Raw genomic sequence first — 24,122 nt, 5'->3', positions numbered from 1 at the left:
GAGAAGGAGAAAGAGGTGTTAGGGTGCAAAGAACAGGGGACAAGTAAAGTTCTGCCAGCCATAGTTTTTGTAATCAGAAATGCAATTTTAGCTGATGGAGTTAATGCATACATCTCTGCTCAGATGGGGGGGGGGTACTCAGTTGTATTCCCTGTTAGTGTGGTGTAGTGGTTAAGAGCGGTAGACTCGTAATCTGGGGAACCGGGTTCGCGTCTCCGCTCCTCCACATGCAGCTGCTGGGTGACCTTGGGCTAGTCACACTTCTCTGAAGTCTCTCAGCCTCACTCACCTCACAGAGTGTTTGTTGTGGGGGAGGAAGGGAAAGGAGATTGTTAGCTGCTTTGAGACTCCTTCGGGTAGTGATAAAGCGGGATATCAAATCCAAACTCTTCTTCTTCTTTAGGGAGGACAGCACTGCCGGCGGGGCTGGAGGAGGCGGGCAGCGGCTGGAGGGCGGCTCCTCTAGTGGGGAAGAGGGGGAGGCTGGACGTGGCGCCTCCCGGCTCAGCTGGACGCTTCGTGCCGCGGTGGCCACAGCAGACAGAGGCATCGGGTGCAGTGCTACTTTGGCATGGCGGAGGCGGGCAAGGGTTGTGAGCTGATGCCGGGAGGCGCCGTGTCCAGCCTCCACCACCTCTTCCCTGGCGCCCTCCAGAACTTTGGCAGCCTGGTGCCTCATGCCACTAGCCTCTATGAGTAAGACACCCCTGATCATTTATGCTTTGAAAGACAAGCCCTTTGTGGCTACAGAAGAATTGATTCAGAGCTGACGATAAAATGTTTTAAGGTCTTTTCCCCATAAGAGGCACCAATGTTTACAAATTTGAAACTTAAGGTTTATTCAGCCAATGGTAGCCAATACTCTTTGGGGTAAATATGAGGAGCTGGTATCATATATGGCAGGCACGTCCAACAGGTAGATCAAGATCACGGGACGTCTGTGGTAGATCACTGGTAGACCACTGGCTCCCCCTAAAGAAGCTCAACAACTTTGACCCCCCTAACAAAAAGCTCAACATTTTTGCCCTTCACCCCAAAGAAACGGAGATTTCCTTCTCCCTAAAAAAAGAGCCCTACAACTTTGACCTGAACCCCTAAAAAACCTCCAAAAAGGGAGTAGATCACAGTTTCTTGGGAATTGGCCACCCCTGATATATGGGAAACATTGCTATGGGTGTCAGCACAAAATGTTAGCTAATGGCTACCGGGGGGGGGGGGGAGAGGTGCTAGTATTTTGGGGAGCATCGTCCCCCAAAAAGCACCGTGAATGAGACTTTTGCAATCTCTCCTAAATAAACATACATACATGTATACCCAAGCCTGGGGGGATATATATGTTGAGACAAGACAGAAAGTTCTATGTTTTAAGAGGGACCGGACTCAAATGGAGACGGGCCTTCTCAGGAATAGCTAGTTTTCTAGACACTGCCTCTAAGAATTTGGTTACCACTCACTGGTTGGGGTTGGCGCCGAAGTGCAAAAATAGCTGGACTAGCGGGACGTGTCTCAGTAGGGCAGCAAGATACAAACCCGTCTGTCCGGATGCATTGTGGCAGTCCACATCCACTCCTGAAGAAGGAAACACAAACGCTGTTCATGAACAACGGCAAGAGGTTTTGTTGAAGAGATAAGACTACAGGGGATTGGACCAGGCAACCCTCGTAGTCCCTCTACTATTCTATGGGTCTATGGTACCAGAATGCACTGTTTCAATTTCAAATAGCAAAACCTAGTCTTGTCTCATGCCCAAGCAGCATATACAGAAGCATATCTGACTTCCCCTCACTCTGTAACCCAACCAGTCCCCATATTCTGTCAGGATGAACAACTGTGCTGCAATGCAATTTACTGGAGGTAATTTACCTACCGTACACGGAGTTTGAAACAGATTGGCTTTACCTCTCTTTAGCAGTATCTTGGCTTTCTTGACATTGCCCTCAATAGCATGCCTGAGTAACTGCCCCTCCAGAGATTCAGGGTCTGTAATGTAGCCTACGCTCACAGGACAGCTTGGTGGAAGCGCTGGAGACTGTGGCATCACACTAGAGAGAGGGAGAGACAAAGTGTTCATGGTTTAAAAAGAGGTAGAGAGAAGTGAAGGTAGGAAGCCATATTGAAAAACAACCCAATTCTCAGGTGTGCTTGGCAAAACTTTTATGACTATCACTGGATTAAAGCACTATTAGTAGATTAATCACTATCTTTAAATGATTAAGCAATTGTATTTGCAAATGCCCCCCCAAAAGTTGTGAAGAAGCCTGCTTTGTTTTTGCAACATTAGCAAATCATTGTTGTTGTTGTTTAGTCCTTTAGTTGTGTCCGACTCTTCGTGACCCCATGGACCATAGCACGCCAGGCACTCCTGTCCTGCACTGCCTCCCACAGTTTGGCCAAACTCATGTCCGTAGCTTCGAGAACACTGTCCAACCATCTCGTCCTCTGTCGTCCCCTTCTCCTAGTGCCCTCAATCTTTCCTAACATCAGGGTCTTTCCCAAGGATTCTTCTCTTCTCATGAGGTGGCCAAAGTATTGGAGCCTCAGCTTCACGATCTGTCCTTCCAGTGAGCACTCAGGGCTGATTTCCTTCAGAATGGATAGATTTGATCTTCTTGCAGTCCATGGGACTCTCAAGAGTCTCCTCCAGCACCATAATTCAAAAGCATCAATTCTTCGGCGATCAGCCTTCTTTATGGTCCAGCTCTCACTTCCATACATCACTACTGGGAAAACCATAGCTTTTAACTATACAGACCTTTGTAGGCAAGGTGATGTCTCTGCTTTTTAAGATGCTGTCTAGGTTTGTCATTGCTTTTCTCCCAAGAAGCAGGCGTCTTTTAATTTCGTGACTGCTGTCACCATCTGCAGTGATCAAGGAGCCCAAGAAAGTAAAATCTCTCACTGCCTCCATTTCTTCCCCTTCTATTTGCCAGGAGGTGATGGGACCAGTGGCCATGATCTTGGTTTTTTTGATGTTGAGCTTCAGACCATATTTTGCGCTCTCCTCTTTCACCCTCATTAAAAGGTTCTTTAATTCCTCCTCACTTTCTGCCATCAAGGTTGTGTCATCTGCATATCTGAGGTTGTTGATATTTCTTCCGGCAATCTTAATTCCGGCTTGGAATTAAGCAAGTCATTATGTCTCCCTTTAGAAACAATGGGAATACAGTGCTGCAATATTTAGCTGATGTTCTGCAACCAAAAAGGTCAAGACTAGTTTTTTCATTACTGCATTTGCTTTATATCAGAATTTAAACCATGCTACACTGATTGTGCCTATCTTTTTAATTTATAAAGGGTATGTAATCAATCCATGTTATCAAGTTATTAAACTCCGAAGCCCAAAGAAATATTTTTCGGTGTGTGTATTTAGTAAGCTTTTCTGTTCTGGTTGTGGGTAGGGCTTAATCTTTTGACAGGACAATCCTGAACATGTTTTCACAGAGGCATGTGTCATTGATTTGAACTGAACAAGTGTGGCAAGTGTGCTAAAGATTGCACATACAAGTATTCTCACACCTCAAATTACTTAAATGCCTCCCTTCCCATTGTTTTGTCAGGCTCTGATGAAAGGCATAGTAAATGAGGCTGTTGTTTTATCGTGTTTTTACTATGCCTCTGATGAAAGGCATAGTAAATGAGGCTGTTGTTTTATCACGTTTTTAATATTCTGTTGGGAGCCGCCCAGAGAGGCTGGGGAAACCCAGCCAGGTGGGCGGGGTATAAATAATAAATTATTTATTAATAAATTAAATGCGGCTACATTCCAACATACAACCCAAATAATACGAGGTTGGATTTCTGGCTCCTAACACTCCAGAGAAGTCTGCCCTACGTTACAACCGCATCTGTTCCAACTCTACAGACAGAGAATCTCACCTAAGAGATCTACAGCAAACCTTTTTAGAACTAAAATATCCACGTGATGAAGTTAAACAACAGATCAACAGAGCCAGACTGATACCTATAGAGAACCTGCTGCAAGACAGACCCAAAAAAGAAAATAACAGAACACCACTAGTCATCACATACAGCTCCCAAGTTAAAACAGTACAACGCATCATCAGAGATCTACAGCCTCTCCTGGACAATGACAGCTCCCTTTCTCAAGCTCTGGGAGGAAGACCTTTCATTGCCTACAGACAGCCACCCAATCTTAAACAACTCCTCACCCACAATAATACAACCACCAGACTTAACATGGACACTGGTACCAGAGCCTGCAATAAACCCAGATGCCAACTTTGCTGCCACATACACCCGGACAACACCATTACTGGCCCCAACAACATCCAACATACCATCTCAGGACTATTTAATTGCTCATCTTCTAACATTGTGTATGCCATCAAATGCCAACAGTGCCCTTCAGCTCTCTATATTGGACAAACAGGCCAAACCCTACGCCAAAGGATAAATGGACATAAATCTGACATCAGGAACCAGAAGACAGAAAAACCAGTAGGAGAACACTTCAATCTCCCAGGACATTCTATACAAGATCTCAAAGTAGCTGTCTTACTACAAAAGAATTTCAGAAATAGACTGGAAAGAGAAGTTGCTGAATTACAACTTATCACCAAGCTCAAAACCATGGAGGGACCTGGTTTGAACAGAGACACTGGATTCTTATCTCATTATACATGATAAAGCGATCTTCAGCCATCTCAACCCTTGCTTTTTCATGCAAAACCATTTGCAGTCGTTTTCAGTCATCAACAGCTATCAGTCAGTCAATCACCCACTTCCACCACCCTTCTGAGTGATACCCCCTCCCCACCCCTTCTCCACATAAGCGCCTGGGGACTCCTATTTCGTGTATTTTTTTGTATGTGGATTTCCAGAGAAAGTGGAATTGAAAGTGGCTTGGCCACTTGAGAAGAGATTGGGGAGAGGTTTAGGAGATCTCAATAAAGCAAGGACCAGAGACAGGATTTTAGTTTGTTGAACTACCATTTGGCAAAATTATTTTCGAATGCTGGACAAACAGTACAATATGATACAGTATATATCTTACCAAAAGTAAGCCCCATTGGGTTAAAGGGGCCTTACTTACAGGTAAATGGACGCAGTGTTGCTGCCGAATGTGGAGACAGGCCAGGAACCCCTACAGGAGTGAGCAGCTGGCAGGCAGAATCAGAAGGGAATTCTGTAAGGCAGGCATGTCCAACAGGTAGATCGTGATCTGGTAGATCACTGGATGTCTGTGGTACAGTAGATCAATGGCTCCCCCCCAAAGAAGCTGAAAAACTTTGGCGCCCCTAAAAAAAACTCAACACCTTTGCCCTGCACCCCTAAAATGATCTTAACTACCAAAAACAGGGCTTTCCTTCCTTAAAAAAAGCTCAATGTCGCTTTCCTCCTTCCTAAAGAAGCTGAACAACTTTTATGTGAACCCCCAAAAACAGGGCTTTCCTTCCTGCCAGTTTTTAACTCTGTGAGTAGATTGCAGTCTCTTGGAAGTTGGCCACCCCTGCTGTAAGGTTTTCTTTCTGTGAGAGTTCTGCTCACAATGAAACAATTTGTTCACCAGCTATTTATTGACCATTCGGTTTGCAAGCTTTCACCCCACACTTTCCCAATGTGTATCCCCATCACTTCCCTTATTGCAAAAAGTCCAGTTTGGGAGGGGAAGTGGGTTTGATGTGTAAGGCTTCCAAACAAACTTTATTTGAGCATCCAGAATTTTCTGTTACCCATTTGCAGAAGAGTGAGTCTGGAAGTGCCTTCTCCTTTTAAATTAAACGCTGCAATGTTAAAACAATCCCTGCATTGCAGGGGGTTGGACTAGATGACCCTCACGGTCCCTTTCAAACTCTACAATTCTATGGTACAGTTGTGCCCCTGGATGTGTCGACTGGTTGCATCAGGTTAAGCAGCCAACTGCATGAGCAATGGTTGTATAAATGACTGCCCTGTCTCCCCTTGCTTTCTTCACAGACCCAGGGAACGAGTTCAAACGCATCCAGCCTTACATTTCTAATGCAAATTCAAGCCTACCTGGAAATCCCAGCTGCAAATGCTCATGGATATGGGGAGCGCACTCTGCCTATGTTCAGAGGTCCTTTCATTGATTCTTAATTCTTAAATCCCAGGGCGGGGTGTGTGTGTGTGTGTGTGAACCTTGGTTCTAACTATGAGCCATTTATGTCAAAATTACAGGGAAGTTGTGAACTTCCAAAACAACTCAGCTCGTAGAGAAAAACATCCATGCCAACTCTTCACTGCAATAAAACCCGAGTCCCGACTAAAATGGTAATTTTGAATTAACGTGCAAGTTCAGCCCTTGTTTCAATTATTCTAACTCAAGCATACAAACTACAAGGGGCGGGGAAGAAAATAATAAACCTTTAACTGCACTGAGCTGATGCGGTTAAAAATAAATCCCCTTTTCACCCCAAGGGCTGAAAGTTAAATTGTGTGCGAGCGGGTGCAAGAGAGTGAAGAGACTCAGAATAAGCTGAGAACAACTCAAGCGCCGCCTGGGAGACGGCGGCCTTAAAAGCCGCTCTTTCTCCGGATTGGCTGTCGAGGATGCGTAATGTGCGGACGGGCGGTTTGTTATTTTTAACGGCCGCGGTGCTGGGAGGAAACCGCCAAGTGAGGAGGGCAGGAATTCACAAAAACGCGGTCTGGGCAGCGCAGGCGCAGATGGAGGCACGTCAGGAGCCCAGGGCCAAACGGCGCCTCTTAAAGCCGCGCTGCTCCAGTTAGTCGGTCACGGAGCGCTGAGGTGCTTGAAGCGGTCGGTGACCACCTCTGAGCATGTTAAAAAGGCAACGTGGGGATTTCCACTGGGAAATAGTCCGCAGCCCCGCCTCCTGCCCCGCAGATTGCAACACGCTGAAGTTTCCCAAATGCCACTCCCAAGCAAAAGGGACTTGCGCTTGACTCGTTCCTGGTGATGGGATTCAAAGGATGCCTTTGCAGGGCGGGGGCGGGGGACGGGCGGGAGTTGCGACCTGTAAGACAAGCAGCAAATCTAGACCTTTGCTGAAGATAGGAATTTCCAGGCAGGTGCTTCAAATTCATGGTGGTGGCGGTATGGAGGAAGGATGGAGATGAGAGTCGTGCAGAGAGAGACGTGGCGTGCACACGCCTCTGCGGAGAGCACAGCGGTCTCTGGGTTGCAGAGAACGCTTGGATGTCAGAACGCTCCATAGAGAACACGTTTGTGATGAAACACTTTTCCCGTTGTAACGCCCCTTCGCTGATGCAACGCCCCCTCCTAAGGTGCCTTCAGACGTGATGGGCACACGCAAATGCACAGAGGAAATGAAATACAGGGGGTGGGGAGGTTGACAGTGTGGGTCTGTATGATACCTGAGCAGACTATGTTTAGGGCACCTTTTCTAAACCCCCCCCCCCATTTTCGGGGTGAACAGAGTGGATCCATTTACAGTGGGATCAGTTGTTAAACAGGATCGCGTTATTGCCCCAACTCTATTCATTATGTTCATTGCTATGATGATCCTACACTTTGCTGAAGGGAAACTTCCCGCCAGAGTAAAAATCATATATCTAGGCCAAGATCTGCTAAAGAAGGTAAAGAATCTGTTTTTGTGTGCTACAACAGCAGCAAGAATTTTTTTAGCACAAGGATGGAAGAAAGAAGAACTACTGTACCAACAAAAGAACAATGGCAAGAAAAATTGATGGGATACGCAGAACTGGCAAAGTTAACATATTTTGTTGTTTAGTCGGTTAGTCGTGTCCGACTCTTCGTGACCCCATGGACCAGAGCACGCCAGGCACTCCTGTCTTGCACTGCCTCCCGCAGTTTGGTCAAACTCATGTTCGTAGCTTCGAGAACACTGTCCAACCATCTCGTCCTCTGTTGTCCCCGAGAAAAGGACAATTGGGATTTCAAGGCAGAATGGGAGCTATTTACAAACTATTTGAAAAACCAACAAAGAGACTTGGAGTTGCTGGCAAGGTTTGAATAAACATCACACAATTTTTCTTTATATTAGTAAAATAGGAACATATATTGGAGTGATATGTTATGTATAGCGTTAAAATATGCAGAGATAATATTAACAGAGAAACCAGGAAAGGGAGCTGAGGGAAGTGGGGGGGGGAGGGGAGGGGAGAGAAAAGGGGTAAAATGTAATTGGATGTAAAATGGATAAATTGGTTTTGGTCTTTGTTTCTTTCAATAAAAATATTTTAAAAATCATATATCAAACAGACGAAAAGCCCTTTAATCTGAGCAGTCTAAAAGCAAAGAGTAAGGTTACTGTAACTTTCGTCATTAAAGGTAAAGGGACCCCTGACCATTAGGTCCAGTCGTGACCGACTCTGGGGTTGCGCGCTCATCTCGCATTATTGGCCGAGGGAGCCGGCGTATAGCTTCCAGGTCATGTGGCCAGCATGACAAAGCTGCTTCTGGCAAACCAGAGCAGCACATGGAAACGCCGTTTACCTTCCCGCTGTAGCGGTTCCTATTTATCTACTTGCATTTTGACATGCTTTCGAACTGCTAGGTTGGCAGGAGCTGGGACCAAGCAACGGGAGCTCACCCCGTCATAGGGATTCGAACCGCCGACCTTCTGATCGGCAAGCCCTAGGCTCAGTGGTTTAACCACAGCGCCACCTGGTTCGTCATAGAGCTTCAGTATTCTGATGACAACGTGTGTGCACGCTCAGAGGTTGACCTCCAAACCATCCTAAATAGCTTCATAGAAGCTTACGAAAAGCTTGGCCTATCGCTCAACATCCAAAAAAACCAAAGTGCTGCACCAACAAGCACAAAACAACCCCTCTGCAAAGTCACAAAAACAACTCAATGGTGTAACGTTGGAAAATGGGGAGCACTTCTCCTACCTGGGCAGTTACCTTTCCACATGGGCTGGACGTTGATGCCTGTGTCTTGTCTAACTCCTGGGGTCCTGAGTCGAGAAAGGGTTAAAATCTAATGGTGGATCCCTGTCAGCACTGGATTTAAGGCGGTTGGGGGGGGGGTTGCACCACACAGGGCACTAAGTGAAGAGGGTGCAAAATTGAGAAGATCAGAAGTGGCTCTCTGTCAGAGGGCAAGTAGGTGGGCTGAGCTCCCTCCCTCCTCTGGCTGGTAGTTAAAGGACAATAGTTGGAGTTGTGTGTGAGAGCTAAAAGCAAGAAGCAAGCAGAAGCCAGAGAGAGAGCCATGCTTGATTTCTGTTTGAGTCCAAGGCATTGACATTGGGAGACGCAAGACGTTTCTGGCATGTTAATGCCATGAGTATGTTAGGCTCAGGTTGCATATATAGTGGTACCTCTATTTACGAGCACCTCTGGTTATATGTCCTTCGGGATACGCATGCAGCAAACCCGGAAGTCTTTTTCTGGGTTTCGCCATGTGCGCATGCGCAGTAGTGCTCTACCATGCCACACGCATGCGCAGAACAGGCACCTCTGCTTGCAAAAACCTTGGGATCTGACCGGAGCTCCGGAACGGATCCCGTCCGCACCCGGAGGTACCACTGTATGTGTAAGTAAACCACATGTCATAAAGACATCTCTGCCATCCCTCATTCCAAGGAAACCAAACCCTCGCCTGGAACCTCTGGTATCTCACATCGCTTGGAGATCGGGGTGGCACATGGCAATATGTTTGCTTACTGATTCTCTGCATTTGCATCAACGCCCCAAAGCCCAGTTTAGAATTTCTCTGGAATCTGGTTGGCAAAACAACCTTGTGCTCTGCCTACGTTTGGAGCAATGTTTTCTGTGTGTAGTTGTGCCAGCCAGCATGTTAGAAGAGAAATCTACCAGTAGTTAGACGAATAAGTAAATACAAAGGATTAAGTGATCAATCCTGATCAGTCCTGTCCATTGCGCAGAGCCAAGTGTGAAAGGCAGGTCCAGTTTGTGGGCACTGTACTCTTACACAGTAGCACAGAGGCTACCTATTAATCTCCGGCTTCCCTTAAAAGAGCTGCCATCTGTGTAAAGGAAATGTAGCGAAGTGGGTAAGAATAGGATTGGTCAGAGTTGAAATTCTTGAATGTTGTTCCCAGCTTCTGATTAGGATCTCGATTATTATCCCCCAAGGAAAAGGCTCCTACGGCTATGGCTGCCATTGACATATATAATCCTTTCAATTTAATTTCTTTTAATGAGGCTCCTATAATTGGGATGGGATGCGGGTGGCGCTGTGGTCTAAACCGCTAAGCCTAGAAAAGCTCAGGATGGTGAGGCCCTCCCAACTGCTCACAGGTATACCATGCCACTTGATGTTCAAGTTTCACAAAGTTCAGGAGGGTATTTTGCTTCAGAAAACCCATGTGACTGAGGAATGGAAGCTGTGATTCTTTAAAAAATCAACCATCTATCTATCTAGATAAAAATAGGAGCCTTCTATACCAGGATTAAGATTGCCGGAAGAAATATCAACAACCTCAGATATGCAGATGACACACCTTTGATGGCAGAAAGTGAGGAGGAATTAAAGAACCTTTTAACGAGGGTGAAAGAGGAGAGCGCAAAATATGGTCTGAAGCTCAACGTCAAAAAAACCAAGATCATGGCCACTGGTCCCATCACCTCCTGACAAATAGAAGGGGAAGAAATGGAGGCAGTGAGAGATTTTACTTTCCTGGGCTCCTTGATCACTGCAGATGGTGACAGCAGTCATGAAATTAAAAGACGCCTGCTTCTTGGGAGAAAAGCAATGACAAACCTAGACAACATCTTAAAAAGCAGAGGCATCACCTTGCCTACAAAGGTCCATATAGTTAAAGCTATGGTTTTCCCAGTAGTGATGTATGGAAGTGAGAGCTGGAGCATAAAGAAGGCTGATCGCCGAAGAATTGATGCTTTTGAATTTTGGTGCTGGAGGAGACTCTTGAGAGTCCCATGGACTGTAAGAAGATCAAACCTATCCATTCTTCAGGAAATCAGCCCCGAGTGCTCACGGGAAGGACTGATCGTGAAGCTGAGGCTACAATACTTTGGCCACCTCATGAGAAGAGAAGACTCCCTGGAAAAGACCCTGATGTTGGGAAAGATGGAGGGCACAAGGAGAAGGGGACGACAGAGGACAAGATGGCTGGACAGTGTTCTTGAAGCTACAAACATGAGTTTGACCAAACTGCGGGAGGCAGTGCAAGACAGAAGTGCCTGGCGTGCTCTGGTCCATGGGGTCACGAAGAGTCGGACACGACTAAACGACTAAACAACAACATACCAGGATGAAATCATACATTAACCCACAGTGTGGGAAGAAAGCTTTTTAGCACAGTGTCTTTTTCCATAGCCATTTATTCTCATTTAAGAACAATTCATCCCAGATATAATTCGAAAGCCTACACGGCACATTATGAATCTTGGGTGTTCCTAAAAAATATTACTTTACTATCCCATAGCTGCCAAGTTATCCCTTTTTTAAAGGGATTTCCCCTTATGCTGAATAGGCTTCCTCGCGAGAAAAGGGAAAACTTGGCAGCTATGCTATCCCCAAAGGCATAGGTGACTATCAACATACAACGTGATCTCTGGTTGCGGGGGTGGGTTATAATCCCATTGCTTGGCTTTTCTCCACTTTTCCCACAACCAGTTTAACCAGCAGAGTCAGTTACTTTAGCATCTTTTGACTGCTTTTAGCCTATGAGTCACCACACTCTCTGCTGGATTGTAAACATGAAGAGGGGGCAAATGATGGTTCAGCAACTGGAAATCGAAAAATCATGGTTTTTGGAGTTTTTGTGTCCTGGAAATATGGCTTTGTGCTCTAATTTAAATAAAATACTGGTGCATTTTAGCCACAGCACAATACTTCTACAAACATTTTTTTTTTACTGTTATTAAAAACATCATGCCACTTCTGCATGTCATGAATTGGATGGGCCTACCTATATGGCGCTGTGGGTTAAACGACAGAGTCTAGGGCTTGCTGATCAGAAGGTCGGCGGTTCGAATCCCTATATATGGGGTGAGCTCTCGTTGCTCGGTCCCAGCTCCTGCCCACCTAGCAGTTTGAAAGCACATCAAAGTGCAAGTAGATAAATAGGGACCGCTCCGGCGGGAAGGTAAACGGCGTTTCTGTGTGCTGCTCTGGTTCGCCAGAAGCAGCTTTGTCATGCTGGCCACATGACCCAGAAGCTGTCTGCGGACAAACGCCGGCTCCCTCGGCCTATAGAGCGAGATGAGCGCCGCAACCCCAGAGTCGGACACGACTGGACCTGATGGTCAGGGGCCCCTTTACCTTTTTACCTATATAATAAATACATGTCAGGTTGTGTGTGTGTGTGTGTGTGTGTGTGTGTGTGTGTGTGTGTGTGTTTACTGAGGTTTAATAGCCAAAGCTTCAGGCAAAGTGGTTGGTGATTTGGAGAGAGGGTGGTAAGAATTTTCTGGCTGAGTTTGCTTTCCCCCAACTTTCCAGTTCCCAGGATTTATGAGATGAAAAGACCACCAAAGCAGTTTTCAGGGGTTGCATCCATGCATTTCAGATGATGTGCAACAGAACATTCCCTCCCTGTGGGCCCTTCAAATAAACCTGGGGAAATACAATACTAACAATAAACATAACATCTAACCAGTAATGTAATGGCAGGACCCAGTCCAGCACTAATGCCCTAAAAAGGCCTGTGTAATGAAATGTATGTAGCTTGCAGTAAAAGCTCAGCAGAGGCAGCAGAAGTTGGGGTCACCAACCTTCTGGCAATAGACATATTTGGGATTCTGAGAAAGTGTTTTGAGTGTCAGTAACAAAATGGTGGCCACGGGAGCATGCTATAAAACAAGATGGCTGCCTTAGGGGCAAAGCTTCACACAAAATGTATGGCATGGTGTAATAATAATAATAATAATAATAATAATAATAATAATAATAATAATAATTTATTATTTATACCCCGCCCATCTGGCTGGGTTTCCCCAGTCACTCTGGGCAGCTTCCAACCGAATATTAAAAACAGTACAGCATCAAACATTAAAAACTTCCCTAAACAGGGCCGCCTTCAGTTGTCTTCTAAAATATGCCTTCTAAAAGTAAAATAGTTGCTTATTGCCTTGACATCTGCTGGGAGGGCGTTCCACAGGGCGGGTGCCACTACCGAGAAGGCCCTCTGTCTGGTTCCCTGTAACCTCACTTCTCACAATGAGGGAACCGCCAGAAGGCCCTCGGTGCTGGATCTCAGTGTCCGGGCTGAATGGTGGGGGTGGAGACGCTCCTTCAGGTATACAGGACCGAGGCCATTTAGGGCTTTAAAGGTCAATACCAACACTTTGAAATGTGCTCGGAAATGTACTGGGAGCCAGTGTAGATCTCTCAGGATCAGTGTTATGTGGTCCCGGCGGCCACTCCCAGTCACTAGTCTAGCTGCCACATTCTGGATTAATTGCAGTTTCTGGTCACCTTCAAAGGTAGCCCCACGTAGAGCGCATTGTAGTAGTCCAAGCGAGAGATAACTAGAGCATGCACCACTCTGGCGAGACAGTCTGCGGGCAGGTAGGGTCTCAGCCTGCATACCAGATGGAGCAAGTAGACAGCCGCCCTGGACACAGAATTAACCTGTGCCTCCATGGACAGCTACGAGTCCAAAATGACTCCCAGGCTGTACACCTGGTCCTTCAGGGGCACAGTTACCCCATTCAGGACCAGGGAGTCCTCCACACCTGCCTGCCTCCTGTCCCCCACAAACAGTACTTCTGTCTTGTCAGGATTCAACCTCAATCAGTTAGCCGCCATCCATCCTCTAACCGCCTCCAGGCACTCACACAGGACCTTCACCGCCTTCCCTGGTTCTGATTTAAAAGAGAGGTAGAGCTGGGTGTCATCTGCATACTGCACTGATGAACACCCAGCCCAAACCCCCTGATGATCTCTCCCAGCGTAATGGCTGCCGTATCTAAAAGAGAAAAACTATGTGCGACAAATTGGTGTGGGCAGCTACCCACCTCAGCCGCCTCGTCAATGGGAATAAAGGCACGTACATCAGCCACCACCATCCTTGCTCAGAGGGAAGAGCTCCCTATATCTCTTCTCTGTTCAGAACAAGATGGAAGGATAGGTGTCCAATCCTGGCACCCAATGAAATGTGGCGATATCTGAGGAGGCATGTTCAACACGGGAGGGGCTGATGCAGTGCTTACGGGAAATGAGGAAGAGCAATGGTACAATGAAACTCTCACAAACACGTTTAGGACTGGATTGTAAACATGTCAAAAGACTTTCCTTCAGTAGCACCTTAAAGACCAACTAAGTTTTTATTTTGGTATGAGCTTTCGTGTGCATGCACACGAAAGCTCATACCAAAATAAAAACTTAGTTGGTCTTTAAGGTGCCACTGAAGGAATTTTTTTTATTTTTACTTCGACCTACCTATGTCAAAAGACTGTTGCAAACATGTGAAAACACTGTGATTTTTTAAAAAATCAATTTTTTGTTGCTACACTCATTGTGGCGGCAAATACACAATTCAAAATCCAGCGTGGCTTTTCCAGAAGTTGGCCATTATTATATGCATCCACTTGAACAATCTTCATGGTGGTGCCTTCTGTCTATATGCCTAATTAGGAAGATGCCAAGAGGGTCAGAGGGTTTTTTTCCAGGATACATCGAATGAGTTTGGGTATGACATCCTCCTGGGATCCGCCTTTAGTCACGCCAGTTATGCTATTGCACACTCATGAAATGTCGAAAGAGCTTAATTATGCCAAAAGACGAAGCAAGAGAGGACATTCCCTGTACTGTCCTCACGAATTGGGAAAGAAAAGGAACAGAGAAACGTTTGTTTGCACTTGCGTAGGTGGCGCTGTGGTTAAACCACTGAACCTAGGGCTTGCTGATCAGAAGGTCGGCGGTTCGAATCCCTGTGACGGGGTGAGCTCCCGTTGCTTGGTCCCAGCTCCTGCCAACCTAGCAGTTCAAAAGCACGTCAAAATGCAAGTAGATAAATAGGAACCGCTACAGCGGGAAGGTAAACGGCGTTTCCATGTGGTGCTCTGGTTTGCCAGAAGCGGCTTTGTCATGCTGGCCACATGACCTGGAAGCTATACGCCGGCTCCCTCGGCCAATAATGCGAGATGAGCGCGCAACCCCAGAGTCGGTCACGACTGGACCTAATGGTCAGGGGTCCCTTTACCTTTACCTTTAGGTGAAGCCATTATGCTTGCTGGATTCACACATATGTTTTTGAAATCCCCTGTTTCTATGAAAGCCTTTGGTTCAACCTCCCAAAATGAAAACGAAGAGGCAGTCTGCAAATCTGAGTCATAATAGATCAAATCGGAGAGAAGAACTAAAGGCAGGCACATAACACAGTGAAACAAAAGTGCGCCCCCCCCCGTCCCCCATGGCATGCCAGAATGCCAATAAAGAATGGGGACAATCCCTTCCCAGGCGAGGGAATTCCACAGTCTGGTTGTCAAAGGGCCTAGTACCCTGACAAGCAATGGTTCTTCAGGCTGTCATGTAAAGGCCCTTCCTAGCCCTATTACCTGACAGCCTTTAATCACAGTTGAGAGGAATTAAAACCTAGAACTTCACGCATGCAAAGCACAATCCTATCACTGAGCTATGGCCACCCGCTTTCCTTTCAAATTCAATCTCAACTCCAGCCTTCCCTGACCTCCAAGTTATTTGCAAGTTCCCGCTGCTCTCGTTCAGCCCTCTCTTTCCAACTAAGGTAGTAGTAATTGATATTAGACATTCAGAACCTCTGATCAGAGATCACTGATCGCTGTTGGATTCCGGAGTCGTAACACTTTTATGTAACTCTAGCAGGAATCTTTGACATAAATCTTGCAGCGAGTCTCATTCCACATAATCAAAAGCTTTGGCGGCATCAAGGGCTATAATATGCTAATGGCTTCCTTGTTTTGTTGCAAATATAAATGGCGTTTTAAATCCGTGCAGAATCTGCAACCTGCCTACCTGCCTGTGGAGCGGTGTCCTAATCTTTTTACCATAGTGCTTGTCCAAAGGTCTGTATCCTGGTTAATTCAAATGAAGAAGAAGAGTTTGGATTTGATATCCCGCTTTATCACTACCCTAGGGAGTCTCAAAGCGGCTAACATTCTCCTTTCCCTTCCTCCCCCACAACAAACACTCTGTGAGGTGAGTGGGGCTGAGAGACTTCAGAGAAGTGCGACTAGCCCAAGGTCACCCAGCAGCTGCACGTGGAGGAGCGGAGACTCGAACCCGGTTCCCCAGATTACGAGTCTATCGCTCTTAACCACTACACCACACTGGCTCTCGTGAGTGACCTATAGGATTCCACAGCACTTTATACAGCAGTTTGGATCTCTGTAATGTCTTTCTCAGTACCCCATTTCCAAGATGGGGACCTTTGAAGTTCCTCACCTATTGTGGACACTCTCAGGGTGAAAAGTTACTTCCAATATTTCTGCTAATTTATGATACCAGGGCTGTGTGAATACACCATACATTTAAAGCACATTCTTTCCCACAAATAATTATGGGCACTGTAGTTTGTTAAGGGTTGCTGGAAATTGTAACTCTGTGAGGGCTAAACTACAGTTCCCATAATTTTTTAATGGTGGTGGTGGTGGTGGTGGGGGACATACTCTGAATGTGCTTTGAAGATAGAATATGTACACAGCCAAAGGCCTGCTTGTTAGAAGCAAGCTCAGATAATTTGTTAGCATGCCGGGACATATAATGACTCTCCTGTACCATCCGCATTCCTCTCGTTAGATGTTCTGGGAAGTTCTATTATCAGCCCGGCCTCCGAATCCTCTTTGGCAATCTCCACAATTATTGATAATGAGCTTTCACTTCTATCTGTTTGCATGGAGCTCATATGTCTTCCCCTCAACTGGTCATTACCCCACACTGTACTTTTTAGTACATTTCCTCATCACTTTCCTAACAGCAAAAAGTCACGTGCGCGCGCATGTGTGTTTGTTGTGCTTAACCTGTTGCAATTAACCCACAAACCTCAATTTCCAGTGCATACTTTGCGGTGAAGGTGTAACTAATCTACATTAAGGGATCCAAAGTATGCAGTGAAGTGATCCATTGTGGAGTGATCCAAAGTGCTGTGGAGCAGACCAAGGCCCACCAGTTCAACATATTTGGCACATGGTTAGCCAGTGGGTCCAGCCCCTACCTTCTGGGTCTTACCTGCAGTCCTTTATAGCCCATGATTGTGGCTGGGACCAGTTTTTCGTGGATTCGGGATGCCTCCTTGAAGTGGAAATCCCAGGGATTGTCTACCCTGAGTCCTTGCGCATGGCAACTGCAATTAATCCAGAATGTGGCAGCTAGACTAGTGACTGAGAGTGGCCGCCGGGACCACATAACACCGGTCCTGAGAGATCTACACTGGCTCCCAGTACATTTCCGAGCACAATTCAAAGTGTTGGTACTGACCTTTAAAGCCCTAAACGGCCTCGGTTCAGTATACCTGAAGGAGCATTTCCACCCCCACCATTCAGCCCGGACACTGAGATCCAGCACCGAGGGCCTTCTGGCGGTTCCCTCATTGTGAGAAGTGAGGTTACAGGGAACCAGACAGAGGGCCTTCTCGGTAGTGGCACCCGCCCTGTGGAACGCCCTCCAAGCAGATGTCAAGGCAATAAGCAACTATTTTACTTTTAGAAGACAACTGAAGGCGGCCCTGTTTAGGGAAGTTTTTAATGTTTGATGCTGTACTGTTTTTAATATTCGGTTGGAAGCCGCCCAGAGTGGCTGGGGAAACCCAGCCAGATGGGCAGGGTCTAAATAATCAATTATTATTATTATATTGTGCATGCAAAACATATGGGCCAATACTTAGCTATGGCCCTTCCCTAGTAAGGACCAGGTTTGTGAGCCCGCATGGCAAAGAGCAAGAAGGGAAGACACAACTCAATCCTCCTTATAAAAGGTCACACAACACTTTCTGCCACAACGAGCAGATGCAAATGAAGCAAATTCCACAAGAGGGAAGGGATGGAAAACAAAACTGCCATAGCCTTTTGCATACAAATCAATGGTGTGGCTGTGGTAGTTGTGGAACACCATGTGCAGTTCTGTACCTCAGAAGGGATATGGTGGAGCTGGAAAAGTGTGGGAGGGCGCCCAAAATGATCAAGGAACTGGAGCAATCCCCATACGACAAAAGGTTGCTGGCTTTTTAGTTTAGGAAAAAAGTAAACAAGGCAGAACATGATAGAGGTGTATGAAATTATGCATTGTGATGAGCAGAAATATTAGCATCCAATGCAGCTTAGGTTTACCAGGGATGAGGGAGATTTCCGCCCCCCTCCCCCGGCATGCCGGTGTGTGAACCTATTTTAATTTGCGTTTCTCAAAACAATACACAAATTGAAATCCAGGCTATCCTTTGAAACCGGCACTTCTCTGAGGAATGTGATGCAGTTCTCCCAAAGCGTCTTACAAGCGACTGTTATAAGTCTACAAGTCGAAAACACATGACACAAAAGGAAAGGGGTTTGGGAGGAAGAAGTGGGGGGGGGAGCAAACACAGGCACTGTTTCTTAGCCATTGGTGAAAATAACATACAAAATGTTTGGGTCACGGCGAGGGCAGAATCCTGGATTAGGTGGGCCTTTGGCTCGATCCAGCATCATAGCTGCCAAGTCCGGATCGTAAAGATCCGGGATCGGCAGCGCGCGCACGACCGGAAGTTGCGTGACGCAACTTCCGGTGGCGCTTCGCCCTTCTATGGGCACCAGAAAATGGCGGCGCCAGCACTGGAAGTCGCTTCCGCGCATGACCGGAAACACGTAAAAGCGACTTCCGGCACCGCCATTTTCTGGTGCCCATAGAAGGGCAAAGGGGCACCAGAAAAATGGCCGCCAGGAAGAATCGAATTTAAGGGACAATGCCGGGATTCTCTGCCAAACGGGAGACCGCCGGGAAACGGTGAGAAAAAAGGGGTTTTCCCGGCGGATACGGGATACTTGGCAGCTATGTCCAGCATGTTCTAAAATGCTGGTGGGTTTTTGTGTTGACTAACTAACAAGCAAATAAATGTGGAAATATGGTGGACTGAAAACTGGAAAAATGAGAAAGTGAGAGAAACTGACATGGAAAGTAAAATATACTTGGAGTCCTGTAGTGACTTCATGGCTCTTTACTGCAGCTTGTAAAACAGTGAATGAAATGCGCCCCCAAACCTCAGGCTTTTATATACATTATTTACACAATGAGTCCCATCTGATTGGCTGATTCTGCTCCCTTCCTGGGGCCTGATTGGTCTTTTCCTGTAGGCCAGCGGTGGCCAACTCTCAAGAGACCGCGATCTACTCACACAGTTAAAAACTGGCAGTGATCTACCCCCTTTTGTGGGGTTCAGGTCAAAGTTGAGCTTTTTTTTTAGGAAGGAAAGTCCTGTTTTTTAGGGGTTCAGGTCAAAGTTTTTGAGATTTTTTTTAGGGATAAGGAAAACCCTGTTTTTTAGGGGTGATGGGGAAAGTCGTTGAGCTTTTTTTTTAGGGGAGCCAAAGTTGATGAGTTTCTTTGGGGGGAGCCAGTGATCTACCACAGACGTCCAGTAATCTACCGGTAGATCACAACCTACCTGTTGGACGTGCCTGCTGTAGGCCAATCAGTTGTTGTATTCTACGATCCTACCAGCCTAATAGGCTGATTAACTTCTTCCTGGAGCCTGATTGGTCTTCTTCTGCAAGCCAATCAATTGTTGCATTCTAGGATCCTACTTGCCTGTTGTTCTAGGATCCAAGCTTAGTACATAACAGAAAGATTAGCACAGTGCTATTTTCCCTTTGCTGCTGCTACCACCACAACTAGTCGTGTCTGTTAAGTGGCCTAAGAGCAAGCCAAGTACCTGATACAGATTAAAACAACACAGCCCTGCCTAAGGGCTCACCACCTAATTATGGTAGTAATATTAGAGGGTGCAAACTGCACCGAGTGCCTGGAGGATGGTTTGGGCAGCCATTTTGTTTCTTCCCTCGTGAAACTGTAGGCTTAGATCAGGCAAACTAGGTTAGATGGATAAAATACTGGGTTTTGGAGGATTAGTAGTGGATCAAAGGAAGGGACGGGGAAGAAATTTGGTTTACTTCCCACTTTAAAGATGAACCTACCAAATTTGCACTTCCCCAAACAATGCATGAACCAAACTGCAGCCAACCTTCAAAATTTGCTCTTCTCTGGATTTTGCAATGCAGTTCTCCAGCCAAGTAGCGTATACAAAAAACCAGATATACTAGGGTGACGTGTACAGGAAAATACATACCGTATATTAACGAGGAAGGGAAGGAGATGGATTCAATAAATAAAAATAAGCATTCAAAAATACATGGGGCAAATGCAAATTTGTGTATGCTAGGCAAAGAGGGTTTTGTATTTTTAAAAAAATCACCAACAAATGTGGAAATTTGGAGAAATGAATTTAAGATTGGGAAAATAACAAACCGAGAGAAGCAAATGGACAGAAATCACCTGTCCTTAATCAAAGGCCATCTGTTACAACAATTGGCATATATATAAATTTTACAAATGGATGTTACTCAGGATAGATAGTTTCCCCAACCCAGCATCTCTCATGTAAGGCAATTACAGGAGTTGTGAGGAACTTATAAGACCAGAAATGGAAGGAGGGAGGGTACTTAAATATAGCTCTGCCCATCAGTTTCCTCCTGTAATAATAATAATAATAATAATAATAATAATAATAATAATAATAATAATAATAAATAATTTATTATTTATACCCCGCCCATCTGGCTGGGCTTCCCCTGCCACTCTGGGCGGCTTCCAACAAACATTAAAATACATCAAATATCACAGATTAAAAACTTCCCTAAACAAGGCTGCCTTTACGGTAGGTATTTTCTAAATGTCAGGTAGTTGTTTATCTCTCTGATCTCTGATGGGAGGGTGTTCCACAGGGCGGGTGCCACTACCGAGAAGGCCCTCTGCCTGGTTCCCTGTAGCTTTGCTTCTCGCAGTAAGGGAACCGCCAGAAGGCCCTCGGTGCTGGATCTCAGTGTCCGGGCAGAACGATGGGGGTGGAGACGCTGCTTCAGGTAAATCACTGTCTCTGGCCCTGAAATGTGAAGTGAGCATGAAAGGCGAGGGGGGAGGGGGGACAGTCTGTGGCGGCGGGTGGGTGGAGAGATTTGGCAAACAAAAATTGTAGGTTAATCACCTGACTCTCCCTTGCAAGTGGGATTACACATTGCCAAAATAATGCCCAGTTGTTCTTTGAGAGTGTGAGCTCTGCATAATTCAAGGCTCACCTGAGCTGCATACTGAATAAAATAACCTCGTAAATTCTGTGACTCGTACAGTCTCATGCACCCTCATAATGAAGGGAACAATATCAGCTAATACTAGTCTGCTCTTGTGTGGTCTAAACTACTGAGCCTCTTGGGCTTGCTGATCAGAAGGTCGGCGGTTCGAATCCCCGCAATGGGGTGAGCTCCCGTTGCTCTGTCCCAGCTCCTTCCAACCTAGCAGTTCGAAAGCACGCCAAAAGTGCAAGTAGATAAATAGGTGTCGCTGTGGCGGGAAGGTAAACGTGTTTCCGTGCGCTCTGGTTTCCATCATGGTGTCCCGTTGCGCCAAAAGTGGTTTAGTCATGTTGGCCACATGACCCAGAAAGCTGCGGACAAACATCCCTAGGTTTAATTAAAATAAAAGATCCTTCCAGTAGCACCTTAGAGACCAACTAAGTTTGTCATAGGTATGAGCTTTCTGAAAGAAGTGTGCATGAACACGAAAGCTCATACCTATGACAAACTTAGTTGGTCTCTAAGGTGCTACTGGAAGGATTTTATATTTTTATTTTGACTGCGTCAGACCAACACGGCTACCTACCTGTAACGATCCCTAGGTTTGTGAAACTTTCCCCAATACTGGCACTTGCTTTGTGCCTTCTTGCACAGAGGAGCGAAAGCACCAATATTAAAATTTGCCTGTCCACCATGAGCAGGACAACACTTCCAATTGTGTTGGGGCTGCAACTATTCCGGCATCTTCTGGGCTGAGGCAATGGGAAATCATGGTTGGTCATCGAAGAATCACTCACCTGTGGGAAATGAAAGCTCCTTACATTATTTCACAGCTCTGCAATTTAAAAGTCCAATATGAAAGGAACTGCACTGTGTTCGTCTCAGCTTTGGGAAGAAGGGGAGGAACAGGGGAGATGTAACCTCTGGCAGGATTTTGGAAGGTGTGTGGCGGTTGTTTGTTTATGAGGAAGAAGAGGCGAGGAAGAAGAGACACGTCAGAGGTGTTTAAATGTATGCAAGGCGTGGAAAAAGATAGAGAATTTTTTTTCCTACTTCTCTCATAATACCAGAACTCAGAGCCATCCAATTAAGCTGAATTTTGGAAGATTCAAGATAGACAAAAGAAAGAACTTGTTCATGCAGAGCACAAAGGCTGTGTTCATATTGCTACCTTAGCTTGCAGTGAAGTCCCCCCCCCCCATGTTTCACAGGTTTTCATCGCTCACTGTTCACATCAGCACAGCTTCAATAATGTCAGAGTCGTTTCCATTTTGGTGTACACACCAGGGGAATACAGAGAGTGTGCGGTAAACAGGACTGCGATCACATCCGTAGTTATGCTATGGAATTCACTGCCGCAAGAGGTAGTGATGGACAACAAATTGGAGGGCTGTTTTCATTTGTTTGTTTGTTTGTTTGTTTATTAAATGTCTATCTTGCCCTTCTTGCCAAACAAGCCCAGGGCAGCAAACACAACCGCAGTAAAAATGCAATTTTAAAAATTATTTAAAACATTTCAGAACCGTTAACGATATCTAAAAATGGGAAAGCATGCTTTGAAAAAATAACACAACAAAACACAAATATTGTGTCTGGATGGGCCCGCCTAAATAGAAACCCTTTCAGCTGGTGTCTAAAAAGGGGTAAAGGGGACCCCTGACCGTTAGGTCCAGTCGTGGAGAACTCTGGGGTTGCGGTGCTCATCTCACTTTACTGGCCGAGGGAGCCGGCGTACAGCTTCCGGGTCATGTGGCCAGCATGACTAAGCCGCTTCTGGTGAACCAGAGCAGTGCACGGAAACTGCGTTTACCTTCCCTTATCTACTTGCACTGGCGTGCTTTCGAACTGCTAGGTTGGCAGAAGTTGGGACCGAGCAACGGGAGCTCACCCCGTCGTGGGGATTGGAACCGTCGACCTTCTGATCGGCAAGCGCTAGGCTCTGTGGTTTAACCCACAGCGCCACCCGCGTCCCTCAGCTGGTGTCTAAAAGAATACAAAGATGGCACCTTCCTATTGTCACCAGGCAGGGAGTTCCAAAGTACAGATGCTCCCTCATGAAAGGCATGACCAAATGTAGAACAGACATTGTGAGTTACTCACAGAATTTCAGGTTCTGCAGATTGAAGCGTTAAGCCAATTTATGAAGGCTAAAACTTTGTTGTTGTTGTTGTTTAGTCGTTTAGTCGTGTCCGACTCTTCGTGACCCCATGGACCAGAGCATACCAGGCACTCCTGTCTTGCACTGCCTCCCGTAGTTTGGTCAAACTCATGTTCGTAGCTTCGAGAACACTGTCCAACCATCTTGTCCTCTGTCGTCCCCTTCTCCTAGTGCCCTCAATCTTTCCCAACATCAGGGTCTTTTCCAAGGATTCTTCTCTTCTCATGAGGTGGCCAAAGTATTGGAGCCTCAGCTTCACGATCTGTCCTTCCAGGGAGCACTCAGGGCTGATTTCCTTAAGAATGGATAGGTTTGATCTTCTTGCAGTCCATGGGACTCTCAAGAGTCTCCTCCAGCACCATAATTCAAAAGCATCAATTCTTCGGCGATCAGCCTTCTTTATGGTCCAGCTCTCACTTCCATACATCACTACTGGGAAAACCATAGCTTTAACTATACGGACCTTTGTCGGCAAGGTGATGTCTCTGCTTTTTAAGATGCTGTCTAGGTTTGTCATTGCTTTTCTCCCAAGAAGCAGGCGTCTTTTAATTTCGTGACTGCTGTCACCATCTGCAGTGATCAAGGAGCCCAAGAAAGTAAAATCTCTCACTGCCTCCATTTCTTCCCCTTCTATTTGCCAGGAGGTGATGGGACCAGTGGCCATGATCTTGGTTTTTTTGATGTTGAGCTTCAGACCATATTCTGCGCTCTCCTCTTTCACCCTCATTAAAAGGTTCTTTAATTCCTCCTCACTTTCTGCCATCAAGGTTGTGTCATCTGCATATCTGAGGTTGTTGATATTTCTTCC

The 24,122-nt window shown here is 46.1% G+C and overlaps 1 protein-coding gene across 1 annotated transcript in view; it reads right to left on the bottom strand.

Moving 5' to 3' along the window:
* Positions 1-6,430, bottom strand: part of LOC118081075 (inactive serine/threonine-protein kinase TEX14) — a 28,977-nt gene extending 22,547 nt beyond the window's left edge. The window contains exons 1-3 of the mRNA XM_035107234.2: positions 5,998-6,430; positions 1,900-2,042; positions 1,455-1,569 (exon numbers count right to left, since the gene is read on the bottom strand). Coding sequence (XP_034963125.1) covers positions 1,455-1,569; positions 1,900-2,038 — 254 coding nt within the window. The 5' untranslated portion in view covers positions 2,039-2,042; positions 5,998-6,430. The remainder of the gene's footprint in view (positions 1-1,454; positions 1,570-1,899; positions 2,043-5,997) is intronic.
* Positions 6,431-24,122: the final 17,692 nt, after the last annotated feature.

This window comes from Zootoca vivipara, chromosome 2 (assembly GCF_963506605.1).
Source record: "Zootoca vivipara chromosome 2, rZooViv1.1, whole genome shotgun sequence".
Classification (NCBI taxonomy): Eukaryota; Metazoa; Chordata; class Lepidosauria; order Squamata; family Lacertidae; genus Zootoca; species Zootoca vivipara.
This window is presented reverse-complemented; position numbering and strand designations above follow the sequence as displayed.